At 36.3% G+C, this 14,169-nt stretch overlaps 1 protein-coding gene across 1 annotated transcript in view; it reads left to right on the forward strand.

The window, feature by feature from the left end:
- The window catches only part of CWC27 (CWC27 spliceosome associated cyclophilin), a 192,142-nt gene that overhangs the window by 151,935 nt on the left and 26,038 nt on the right, over positions 1 to 14,169 (forward strand). Inside the window, exon 13 of the mRNA XM_025447968.3 lies at positions 4,080 to 4,183. Coding sequence (XP_025303753.1) covers positions 4,080 to 4,183 — 104 coding nt within the window. The remainder of the gene's footprint in view (positions 1 to 4,079; positions 4,184 to 14,169) is intronic.

The raw sequence follows: 14,169 nt of genomic DNA on the forward strand, positions 1-14,169 counted from the left end.
TAGGTAAAGCCTAAAACTTTCAGGTTTCAACCTTGTACTCCCATTTCAAACATAGGAACCTTGTAAAGCCACATATTCTCAGATAGCCAGGTATCTAAATAAATATTGTGAAATGGAAAAGTGGTGATTATAAATGATCAAGAGATCTCTTCTAGCATAGCATCTCACATGCTGACTAGCCAATCTGCTCAAAATTGTACACTGCCTATAAATAAGGTATTTGGTCCACTAGTTGACTTCTACTGTAAGTAATCATACAGGACTCTGCTTATTTCAAATAATCTCTGAATCTTTAAGAACTAATAAAAGAAGATTGTTAGAAATAAGAATAAAAAGAGATGGTTCAACAATTTGAAAGTCAATTTTATACATCACGTAACACTTAGCATTCAATGAAATAAATCTCCTCAGCAGCCATTCATGTTGAAAAGCTAGAGGGAAGACCAAAATCCTTTATTTTTGGTGCTGCCATACATATCTATTTAAGAACATGCCATTTTAGGTGTATAAATAAAATAGGCAAAATAAAAGTAAATTAAAAAGCACAAGTCTATTTGGCTAAGTTAATCAGGGACTGCATTATAAATGACACCTAGTTACTGGTAAAAAAAGATCATCCATCAGTACTTAGCATGAAAATAATCATGGGGAAAGTTCTATAAGAAGTCAGCTATAGGAGAAATTATAAAGAACTAATCTGAGTAATTTTCAAAAGAAATGGCACATTAAATGAAATTAAGAAAAAGTACATTATTAACTTGTTTTCATGGAATCACAAAGTCCTTTGAATAGCAACTGCAGTCAGTATACTACCAAAGCTACCCTAAGGACCACTCTTACTTAAGCATTCTTCTTTTTTGCCTCCTAGCGAATAATTATTAAGAACCATGTACTAATCAGTGTATTTGGTGGTAAACAAGGTGGACACGTATCTGTCCTCTCTGAGCTACTGGGGAAAAGAGCCAGTCAAGTAATCCCAATAAAAGAAGGTGAGCATTATGACAGGTTAAGTATAGGGAACTATATAAATACATAACAGTAAGACCTATCATGGCCTAAGAATCTGGGAAGGCTCCCCTGAAAAATGATTGGTCAGTTGAACTTTGAAGGTTGAACAGGAGATAGGTGGCCAGACAAAAGGAAGAGTATATAAGAAATATTTCATCTCTTTGCAAAAACTATAAGATATTAACTATAACAATAACATAAACTAAGAGAAAGATGAGGCTGGAGAGGTAAGCAGAAGCCAACTCATGCAAGGCATTTTTGAGCCATATTAAGAAATTTATTATATTTACCCTAAGAGCAATGGGGAGCCATTGAAAAAAGGAGGTGACATGATCTCATTTGCAGTTTGGAAAGATCCTTCCAACCTGGCTGTAGTATAGAGAACATACTGAAACCAGGACAGGACTAGAGGTACAGAGGCCAGTTGAAGAGCCTCTTCTTTGTAGATACGCATGCACAAAGTCTACAAAGGCAGGGCCTCTTCAAAACAGTTTCTGCTTGCCAGGAAGGCTCTCACAGTGCTGAAGAGCCATGCTCTAAGTAGTTGGCCATTCATTCCTTCAGCAAAAACTAGACTAACTTCCCTGCAGATGCCAAACAGAAATGTCTCTATGTAAATCCTATCTTCTTTTTTTTCTTTTCTTTTTCTTTTTTTTTTTTTTACTTGAGAGAGAAAGAACAGACATGAGAGAGAGTACGAGTGAGGGGAGGGGCAGAGGGAGAAGCAGACTCCCCGCCTGATGTGGTGCTCCTTCCCAGGACCCCAGGATCATGACCTGAGCCAAAGCAAATGCTTAACCTGACTGAGCCACCCAGGAGCCCCCAAATCCTATCTTCTTTACTCTGTGTTGTGCCCCATTATTTCTGTGATGTTTGCTTCTCTGCCTCGTGTCTTCCCTTGCCTTTAGAATGCAGCTAGAGAAAATCCAATCTCAAATACAGGAGAAGCTAAGAAAAGCCAAGAGGATGTTTTTTGTTTGTTAAAGGCCCCCTTCTCTGAGTAAATGCCAGTAGCAGGTTAATTGGCTCTTGCCACTTTCAACTCAAGGAAGAAGACCTAGGTCCCGTGTAATTTTCTAGGAAATTTTAAAATTTGATTCCACTAAGAAATCTACTTTGTTTTCATTTTCCTTTATGCCTTCAGAAAAGACATTTCCAAATGTACAAAAGTCCACCATTAAAAATTGATGGGATTTACTTTAAGCTATAGATATAGAAATATGCATATGGAGATATATCTTATATAATATACATCAGATGTAATCTAAGCTCATACACATACACACAAAAACACCCCAAAAGCCTTGAAGGATATATACCAAAATGTCAACAATTATTATTCCTAGTGGTGGGATAATAGATATTTTTGTTTTGCTTCTCTTTGTTTTCTAGTATTTCTAAATTAAGCTTTTTTTTATTATAAAGCAAATACAATAAAAGTTTGTAAGCACAACAGTCTTTTTTAATGAGTGAGGTTACAAAACAAGGGATGCCTTCTTTATCTGTTAAAACTGTTTGAAGAGCTTAGTCTTTTAATTACTGCTCTGGAAATAGATCAAATATCTAAACCCTAATGCACTATAGGCAGCCCTCGGAATCCCTCTGAGGATATTCTGTAGGAATTTACAGTACTTCCCCCAAACTCCTCTCATTCAACAGCTATGGCCATATTTTCATCTGTTGTCCATGTGGGCATTAAATTTTACAGAACTTACAAAGCATATATAAGGCACTTTCACTATCATTTTTAGCAATAACTGCCTTTGTTTTGTTTTTTGCTCCTTGCACCACCTGTCTTGACTGAGCTTAAGTTCTGGACCACCAAAATCTACTTAATTTTTTCTTGAACCATGGTCTCGATGGTATTTCCTAGATAAATTATGGAGCCTAGCAATTTATTGTGACTCTTTATATTTGTTATTTGCATACTGAACTATTATTATAATACCTTTTTCCTTCTGAAATATGAATATTTTAGTACTGAATTCAATATGTCAGGATCTTAATTAGATATACAGCTTTTTAGACAGGTAGTACTTCACCCCATTTCACAATTACATACTTCTTTAAGCTGTAGGATAAAAAAAAATTTCCCGACTTTTATTCTCTGCTCAAATTCTGGAGTCATCTGTTGAATTATAGCCAGGGTGCAATGTGATTACAAAATTGTAGGCACTTGTTGTTTGTTACCCACAAAGGACATGGAAGACAAACAAGAATCAGAGATATGTCCCTTTTTTTAAAACCTACTGAAACATGATATTTATGTACCATTTCTTTTACTTAACAATAGAATGTAATGCTTCATGAATATAATTTTTAATAATAGTGTAATAGCATAGTCAATGCTTTTTAGCAAATTTATCTAGTTCATTACTGACAGACATTTTAACATGTTCCCACTCTTCTACTTGTATGAATGCTGCTGCAGTGTACATCTTTTGCATAAGCCATTTTCTGTGTTTCATATTATTTTTCTTCATGTATTCTTAGGATTGAAGTGATTGAATCAAAGGGAATTATTTAAAGTTTGTGATAAATACAAATAGCTTCTAAAAATATCACTTCCATTTATCCATCTTCCAAGAGTTACTGTGTTCATCCATTCTATCTTCCTTAAAAATGAACTTTTTACATTTTTGGAAATTTGTTCAATGACAAATAGTATTTGTTGTTGGTGTTTTAGCAGCATATTTTAGTGAAGTACCTCCTTTTCTGATGGACATTAAAAATTAGCTACTAATCATGCATTTTAATGTTTAAGCATCTTTTATATAAGCAAATTTATGTTCCCCAAATCAGGAAATGGTCACATATGTCTGAGAGAAAATGTCAGTGTAAATGCAAACAGGGCATTGTCAAAGTTTGTGAATATCAAAAAAAAAAAAAAAAAAAGTTTGTGAATATCAGTCACTGCTGGAATTTTGTTATATTTTCCTTCAAAATTAAAAATTTATCTAAGTGCTTTATGTGTTAGTGTTTCACATTTTATTTTCTACCAAACTTCAGTGTCTCTCATAAAGTCCTATTTATCTTTATCAGATAACTTAGCAATACAATTGTTATTCCAGACCCTGGCACTGCTGAACCAGTTTAAATCTAAACTCACTCAAGCAATTGCTGAAACTCCTGAGAATGACGTTTCTGAAGCAGAAGTAGAGGATGATGAAGGATGGTAAGGGCTTTTGATTCCTCTATATTAATCGTGAACAGACAGGCTCAGAGCAGAGATGCTGTTAGGACATTCCTACTTTTTTTTTCCCTTCAGACTTCACCTTTCATCAAACCCTTGTCATCACAGGGCCTCAGCACCTTTTGACTTCATTTCACTTGAGTAAGCATTTATTGAGTGCTTGGTGTGTTCCCAGTATTGTGCTAGCCAGCAGAAAATATATAAGAAATATGTGACACTCTCCCAGTCCTAAATAACTTTCTAATATTGTGGAAAAGATAAGATCCACATTAAACAGCTAGAAAGCAGCTTCAAAAGATTCTAAATCATTAATGTTTTACACTTTCCCACAAACATTTTAGGACTCAGTAATACATTTCATAATCCTACTAAGTTCCTCTTAAAATTTATGACCTACAGGATCCTAGCAATTCATACACAGTCAACTTATTTTTTTCTTTGGCTATTTTTCAGCTTTTTAAGACACTGATAAGAAATAAAGGAATTAATGACTCGTACATGTCCTATCCTTAGCACTTTATCCTATAACAGCAAAAAGAAAAAAATGGAATAAGAATCGTGCTTTCCCTTATCACACTCCTCTGTCCTCCAGTTGACTTCACATGTAGTATATTAGGACTCCCCACACCTAACTGCCCTCACCTCCCACTCCACCCTGGCTCGAACATATTGCTGCAAGAAAGCCAGTGGGTCACCCCCCACATATGACTCACCCTCTGGAGCCTCTGAACTGTCACATGTGCCATTACCCCAACCCAGAATCATAGCCTCACTCCTCTCTGCCAGACAGCATCTCTCTCCTATTTCAAAACTGCTCAACACTCCCATCCTCCAGGAAACCAGTCAGCAAGATTTGTTGAGCGCTCACAAATCTAGAGGGTGGAGGAAAGAAGGCTGGGACACACACTAAAAAAGACATAAAAACACTTATTAAGAAAGCATTTAAGTAAGTAAGATTCTACAACTCTACATAACTTTAATCAAAAGGGCTGAGGGCATGATGATTAGAATGGAATGAATCCTACCTCCCCTTGGACCCTTAAGTATTTATATATTTCTCAATATATAGTTTCTGTATGATGTAGGTTATATATTTTTTTTTAAACCTGAGACTTTTTTAATTGGTTTCTATTACTTTTGTTTATTTGTTTCTGCTTAAATTCAAAGTTGCTTAGAGGCAGAAGCTGGCTTCTCCCATAGTCCTCTGACAAAGGGGAAGGCTCAGTGAGTATTGATTGACCCATACAGATAAATGCACATTACATAGAGGAATTTTCTGTTTTTTATATGACTGGACAGGTTTAGTTTTATTTTGGATTCCTTGAATGTCTCAAAATATCTTTCAAATGTTTTGGGTTCAGCCACCACACAAAAAAATGTTTTGCCAAGTCCTCTTCCCCTTATTTTTGAATCCATATGCATTTTTTAAGGAAATATGATCCATGTGTTTCTGATTCATTTACACTTAACTCATCAAGATGGTGTTTTGTAAGAGCAGTTTGATGCCCAATAAGTTTTTTTAACCTTTTTATAAGCCATTTAAGTCCTTTTTTATTGAACAGGAAAGTCACCAACAAATTTAAACCCAGAAGTTTCATTTGAAACTCATAACCCGCAGGATTCAAATTTACTTTTAACTTGGCAAGGCCATTTAACTTCCCAAGGTTCTTCCTAGCCACTTGGTTCAGTTTTCTCTCATTGTGAATTCTTCATTAGCTTCAGATGTCAATTAGTGTTTTTAAAATTGTCATTCTTGCTTTTGTTGTGATTTCACAGTACAATCTATGTTCTAACATCCTCATTAGAAAGTAAACAAATGGAAAAACTTTACCAGATGGTAAAATCAATGGTCAGTGATGTTGACCACTTCTCCATCTGGGGAACAAAAATAAGTGGTAAAGGAAGGGTAAATAAGGTAAGGACACATTACCAAGTCTTCAGGGGGTTCATTTCTACCCTCTATTGCAGTCTCTTAAACAGAAAGTCAGAACTGTAAACTATGTACCTACACATTTTTTGTATTTATCTTATCCGAATTCTAATAAAATACCTTTAGTGTTCAAGGCATGACACAGAATCATACAGAATACATGGGACCTTTTTTATTGCAATATAGACTTTGAAATTTTGTAACCTGATAAGCAGCAACATCCTTTCTGTTCATCAATACACCCATTCAACTGTATCAGGTCTCTGGTGATTTAGATCATCTCTCATAAAGTATATTCCACTCAGAAAAGAAGTCTTGTATTCAAAATGATTTATGGCAAATATTATGAGTGCATGGCATGTGCATGTGTGTTATGCATAAATTACATGGTTACCAGACTATTTTGTAGGTCACGGTTACCGCTTTTCTAAGAAGTGAAAGTCAGCCAGTGCTGTACTACACTGTCAGGGTCTGTTATCTGAGGTAAAATGATTGCTTCTCAGACATTTTTATGTGTCCGCATGAGTGACCACACATTGAGGGATCATTTTCATTTTCTGTCAAGATAGAAACCATTACCAATTTGTTATGTTTTCTTTTACTTGGCAAACTATTCTATTCGCATTTTTGGCTGAGCTGCCGTATTGGCATGGTATACAACAGACATTTGGGTACCATTCAGCAGCATTCTCCTTTTTATGCAAAAAAAAAAAAAAAAAAAAAAAAGTGGGGGGGAGAGAAAGAAAAGAAATATGATTCTATTGTAAACACTGTATATGGTGTTTGATAATTATTCCCAGATTTCACTGTCTAACAAGACATTTAAAGAAGTGTTATTAGTAGATCTAAGCTGAAATGCATGATAGAAATTTTTCACTCCAAATTATTAGGATTCTTCCTTTGTTGGGATATATGCTGCCAATATTTGGTGGCAGTGATGGCTCCCAGATTCCAGTGTAGCAATAAAGTAGCCTCTTTGCCACTACATTTCTTCATCCCATAGCATCACACTCTTATAGCTTTAGAATTTTTCTTTAAGCATGGACTTCATAAAATCAATTAGATACAGGGCAGGAGTCATCGGCCAACAGATTCATATGACCATGTGGATGAAGTCCATATGCCATTTGGGGTTTGGTTAGATAAAGCTTGGTTAGCTCCCAAAAAAGTTTTGAGAGAGCTGTGTCTGACAAGATAGTAGAAAGACATAAAAAAGAAAGCCACCTGCTCCTGCAGAACAAAATCAGCTCTCCAAGGAGAGAAGAAAATTTAAATCTATGAGAATAGAGTGTGATCCTGTGATCTATGTTCCATTGAAATTTTTTCCAGATTGTTAAATCTAAGAATTTTTTTTTTTAATTTTTATTTATTTATGATAGTTACAGAGAGAGAGAGAGGCAGAGACACAGGCAGAGGGAGAAGCAGGCTCCATGCACCGGGAGCCCGATGTGGGATTCGATCCCGGGTCTCCAGGATCGCGCCCCGGGCCAAAGGCAGGCGCCAAACCGCTGCGCCACCCAGGGATCCCTAAATCTAAGATTAACCTAATACTTTACAACAAATATACATGATAAAATAATCAACAATGTAAAATATGTCTGCCTTGCTCCCTCCTTCTCTTCTCATCTCTCTCCCCTCTACCACTTTCCATAGTACATACAGTATCCAGTATCATAAGAATTAGAGAAACACTAACAATTGCATGGTTGCCTCAAGTAAGTGTTTTTATTACATAAAGGAAAGATGTTCACTATAGCAGAACCAGAATACAGACCCCTCAAAGAAAGTAAATAAACATCACCTGTAATCCCAAACTCAACAATAAATACTATTAATTTATACCCTTCCAGATATTTTTATGCCTATACATATTTTACACAGAAATGAGATCATATACTTGCTTTTTTCCCCTTCACAGTATACGGTAAGTACTTTTCCTTGCCATACATAACTTTATGATTAATTTTTCTATGTTTGTATTATGGTCACATAGTATTTAATTATATGATAAACCATAGTTTACTTGATGACCCCTGTGTTGTTGGATATTTAGGCTCTTTCCAGTTTTTATAATTATATACAACACTGTAATGACCATCCATGTGTCTTCATCATTGCCATTCTTTTCCAGATCAATTCCAAAACTGGAATTTCTTAGTCAGTGGGTATGCATATTAGGTTTCTGCTAAATATTTTCAAGTGGCCCTCCCAAAATGTCACTCCAGTTTATATTCCCATGTAAATCTCATTTTTATGACTTGCTTTTAGGGCTGTTAGAATCTCAAGAATTAATTAAGGTACTTTGCAGTACTTAGGGAAAGAGAATAACATTTTAGCTTTGTACTTGTAAAGTTTTAAGAAATACAAACACAGTCTGGTTTGCTTCTGTTTTTAATAAACTGGTACAGATTTCATCATGACTCCTCAACATCCTCAGGTCTAAGTGGTTTTGTTCTTGGTTCTAAACAAATTCTTCTTCTAAGATAGATAATCTTATAGGTTAGAACTTTTGGATCTAGATTATTTTTTGTTTGTTTTTTTGTTTTACTAATGCACCTGGACTTGCATCAAAAATTAGTTTGTCCATCAGTCACAATTTGTTTGTGTTAGAGATTAGAGTTCAAGAACCAAGATTTAGCATGAAGTAGATTTCAAGTGTTCCTCTGTAATTAGCATAGTGTGGGCGTAACCGGTACCAGTTGTCTGAGTATCCAAAACTGTGAAAATTTAATAATGTGAATGTGAAAGTAATTTTTTTTAAAGATTTTATTTATTTATTCATGAGAGACACCGAGAGAGAGAGGCAGAGACATAGGCAGAGGGAGAAGCAAGCTCCATGCAGGGAGCCCAAAGTGGGACTCGATCCCAGGACTCCAAGACCACGCCCGAAGGCAGGCACTAAACCACTGAGCCATCCAGGGATCCCCCCAGTAAAAGTAATTATTGAGTGTTAGCCCCATTTAGAACCATTTAAGATACCATTGAAGGACATAGCTTCATCTCATTGGCAAAGCTTTTAACACCTTTTATATATAACACATACTATAATTTGTATACGGTTTAGTGGTGTATCAAGTAAAGGATGCAATAACTACAAATGAATATTTTAATTACGGTCTGCACTTCATCCCATCAGGACGTTGCCAAGCACAGCCATGGGTAATAAGTTAGTGTAGACAAACCTAAATACAGGTAAAAGGACACATGTTGAGAGAGGAGTGAAAGCCCACATTAGCCAATTGAGAGATTTTCTTTACCCAGTACGTTAGCTAGGATAACAGGTCTCAATTTTTTTGTCTCTGGATCCCTTTATACTTCCAGAATTAGTGAGGACTCCAAAGAGCTTTTATTTGTATAGAATATATCCACTGATATTTATCTTACTAGAAATTAAAACTAAAAAATTTAAATCACTTAGAAATAACAATAAACATATGTCATGTTAACAATAAACAAAATTTTTACAAAGAATCACTTTATTATCTATCATAGGAGAAAATCTAGTAAGAAGAGTTGCATTGATTTCCTTTTTTTTTTTTTTTTTACATAACTCCAATGTCTAACATAACAGGAGCAGCTGGATTCTCATCCAGCTGTTCTGATCCCACACATCATGTATTCTGTGAAGAATTCTGTACATTGATAGGATAAGAATGAAAAAGGCAAATAATGTTTTAGTATTCATATAAAATAATTGACATTGGAGACACAGAGATCCCCAAGTCACACTTTGAGAATTAAAGCATTTTTAGCCATTTGAGAATTAAAGCATTTTTAGCCATTGTGTCATTGTGTCATGATGATTCTTTTTTGTTAAATGTAATAACGCAATCTATAGGTCCTGGGAAGCTTTATTTCAGCTTCCTGGTTTGTGATCATTGTTCTCAAGCAATACCAAAGTAATTCTTTCTGAATTAAATGTGCCCAACCTATTGGTCTAGACCTGCTTACAACATAATTCTTACCATGCCCACAGCAACTCCAAACTGGTCCTTGACTGTTTTTTTTTTCTTTTTCAGAAATGTTTTGTAATAGGCCTCATTTGTTTTTAGACCAGTTTTAGACTCACAGCAAAATTGAGCATCAAGTATGAAAAGTTTCCATATTCCCTTGTCTTCCCTCCCCCCTCCAACACACGGCCATCTTCCACTATCGATACCCCCCACCAGAGAGGTACATTTGTTACAAATGATGAACTTACATTCATACATCATTGTCTTTCAAAGGCCACAGTTCACACTACGGCTCACTCTCAGTGATATATATTCTCAGGTTTGGGCAAACGTATAATGACATGTGCCCACCATTACAGTACCATACGGAATAGTTTCACTGCCCTCAAAATTCTCTGTGATCATTCTGTACATCTCTGACTTTCTGGCTAATGCTGGCAACAGCAGATGATATTATGGTGTGCATAGTTTTGCCTTTTCCAGAATGTCATATAGTTGGAATCACAGAGTATGTAGCTTTCAGGTTGGCTACTTTCACTTAGTAATATGCATTTATGGTTCCTCCACATCTTTTTATGGCTTCATAGCTCTTTTTTCGGTGCCAAATAATATTCTGTTATCTGTATGTAGCACAGTTTACTTATGCGTTCACCTATTAAAGGCATCTCAATTGATCCCAAGTTTTGGCAGTCATAAACAGAGCTGGTGTAGACATCCATGTGTAAGTTTTTGTGTGGACATAAGTTTTGGGGCAAATACCAAGGAGCATGATTACTATATCATAGGTAAGAGCATGTTTAATTTTGTAAGAAACTGCAAAACTGTCATCCAGTGGCTTGACCACTTTGCATTCCCACTGCAATGAATGAGGGTTTCTGTTGCTCCACTTCTTTACTAGCATTTGGTGTTCTCAGTGTTTTGGATTTTGACCGTTCTGATAGGTGTGGAGTGATTGTTCATTGTTGTTTTAATTTGCAGTTTCTCAATGACCTATGATGTTGATCATTTTTTCACAGGCTGTTTGCCATCGCTGTATGTATTTTGGTGAGGTGTTTGCTAAGGTTTTTTGCTCACTTTTTTAATCGGATTGTTCATTTTCTTATTATTGAGTTTTATAAGTTCTTTGTATATTCAATACAAATATTTTGTGTCTTTTGTAAATATTTTCTCCCAGCCCATGGCTTGTCCTTTTATTCTCTTGACGGTTTTTCACAGAGCATAAGTTTTTAATTTCAGTGAAGTTCGACTTATCCATTGTATCTTTCATGGATCATTCCCTTGGTTTTGCATCCAATAGCCAAGGTCATCAAGGTTTCCTCCTATATTATCTTCCAGGAGTTTTACACTTTTGTGTGTTGCATTTAAGTCTATGATCCATTTTTTAATTGAAGTATAATTAACATACAATGTTATCTTAGTTTCAGGTATTTGACATTGATTCAACAGTTCTCCACATTACTTAACCCACGATAAGTGTAGTCATCATCTGTCACCACACAATGTTGCTACAGTATTATTGACTATATTCCCTGTGCCGTACTTCTCATCTCTGTAATTTATTTACTGTTTACTTTGGTCTCTCATCCATTTTGAATTATTTTTTGTGAAGTCTGTAAGGTCTGTGCATTTTTTTTTTTTAGATTATAAAAAGCTTCCTCTTTAATCAAGGCTTTTAAACATGGAACAGATTCCTTGAATAAAATGAAAAGACTCCAATATATTGAAATATAAACCACCATACATACAACACCCAGCAGGAAAAAAAAAAAAACTGCAAGTTTACACAATCCCCGTGACAGCCATGGCCTATCGTCAGATGCTTCCTCTATGTACCAAGTGTGCTCTGCTGGGTACACAGCTCAGCTGAGGCTGCAGCCCAAAGAGTGCTCAACTGGCCGGGCCATGGTGCTGTTGGCTCTGCTCAAGCAAAACAGCAGCACAAACGGTGTACTGAACATCCTTTAAATATCAAAGTGAGAAAACAAGAAGGCAACATAATGATGTTATTAGGAAGTTTTATTTTTATTATATTATTTATATTTTATTTTTATTATAGATTATAGATAAATTATAATAAATTATTAATAAATTATAGATTTATTTTTATTTCATTTTATTTATTTATTTATTTTGCTGTGGATGTCAGGTTTGATCGGGTTGGTAGTGAAATGAACTAGAGAGGCCAGGCAAAGGTGGGTGAGGCAAGCTTTAATGGAAGTGCTGTTGGGGGAGGAAGACCGGGAAGTGGCGCGGGGATAACACCCGCAGGCCTTTCTAGGGAAGGGTAGGGTAGTGTCGGTGTAGGGTGATAGCTGCTTCTGTCTATATATGGTACAAAGTTAGGTAAGGTGGGTTTCTGTTTCCTGTAGGTCCTGTCTCCCCATGATGATGGATCCTTGGTGGTCGGCTGATAGCGGCCAAGTCCTGAGGCAAGGGTGACAAGGTGGTTGGTGCTCCCGACCCCTCCGGATCCCTTGGGCCCAACAGTGGAGTGTTTACATTTTCACAGACTTTTTGGTTTTAGCAAAAGTCCACAGAGTTACTTTAATGTACAATCTCATCCTTTCTTTTAAAACTACCTGTTAAGTATATTTTTAGCCAATTATCAATTATTCAGATTAATAAGATTATAAAAATAACTGACAAGAGTACAAGTCACCTATACTTGACTTTAAAGTAAATATACCTATTTTTTAATGCTTGTTGCTCATATTCTTCTACTGGCAGCAGGAGATAAAGGTGGCTCTTAATCCAGCCAATTCATTCTTGAAGTAGATATTTGCAAGTGCTAAATTCCAGGTACCCTATTAGAACCTTAATGATATCTTCCCTCATTGAACCCTCAGAGGGCTCATAGGTTAGAGACCAGCTATGGTGGATTTGTTTCTTAAAACTCCATCAGATAATTAGTGTTAGTCCCATTCTATAAATGAGGAAACTGTGGCTCAGGAAATTAGGGTTTTTTTGCCCAAAATCACACTGTAATAAATGGTGAGGTTCTTGGTCACACTTAAAAGTCCATGTTGCCTCCAGAACAGTGATTTCAACATGGAGTCATAATTAATAGAATGAAAGTGGGAAGGAAAATCAACCTCACTTTCAAAAAGACCTTTGATCCTAAATCATAGTATCTGGCCTTCTGGAGCTGGTTACAGCATATACCATCCATTCTCATCTTTGGAATACTTTCCACTTTCCTCTAAAGAAATACACTACCATGGAGGCTCTGCCATCCTACGTATTGAATTATCTCTTAATTATACAGAAAGCTAGTTAAATCAGACTGGCTGAGCAAGCAGCCTCTATTGCAAGCATCAATTTCTTCACCTGTGGAGATAACAATAGCTACCTGAAGGTTATTAGAATTAAAGGAGAAATGCGTGTAAAGCAATTATAAGGTTACAAAGTGCCCAACTCTAAGGTAATGCTCAGGAAATACTAGGTGTGAGAGAGGGAGGGGCATGCATGGTACTGGGGTAATACTTTCCCCCTGACAAATTACTCAAGCAGCACAAAATAAACATTCTAAATTAAATTGACAAACTGTTATATACTCATCTTGATGTAATAATATCAAAGATAAGATGAAAAGGCTGGTGCACCTGCGTGGCTCAGTCGAGTAAGTGTCTGCCTTCAGCGTGGGTCATGACCCCAAGGTCTTGGGATCAAGCCCCACATCATGCTCTCTGCTCAGCAGGAAGCCTGCTTCTCCCTCTCCCTCTCCCTCTGCCACTCCCCCTGCTTGTGCGCTCTCTCTCTCTCTCTCTCTCTCTCTCTGTCAAATAAATAAAAATCTTTTAAAAAGGGAAGGAGGGCGGAAGGAAGGAAGGAAGGAGAAGGAAGGAAGGAAGGAAGGAGGAAGGAGGAGGAGGGAGGAGGGAGGAGGAGGAAGGAAGGAAGGAAGGAAGGAAGGAAGGAAGGAAGGAAGGAAGGAAGGAAGGAAGGAGCAAGCGAGCAAATATGAATTTACCTCAGTTACGTTGTCTGTGACCTCAAAGGAATGTAAACATAGCCATTAAATTTGGTAGTTGCACTCAATGGTTCTATTTTAAAATGTCTTGAGAAAATGAGAAAAGTATTATAAA

The sequence above is a fragment of the Canis lupus genome, chromosome 2 (genome assembly GCF_003254725.2).
Source record: "Canis lupus dingo isolate Sandy chromosome 2, ASM325472v2, whole genome shotgun sequence".
Lineage (NCBI taxonomy): Eukaryota > Metazoa > Chordata > Mammalia > Carnivora > Canidae > Canis > Canis lupus.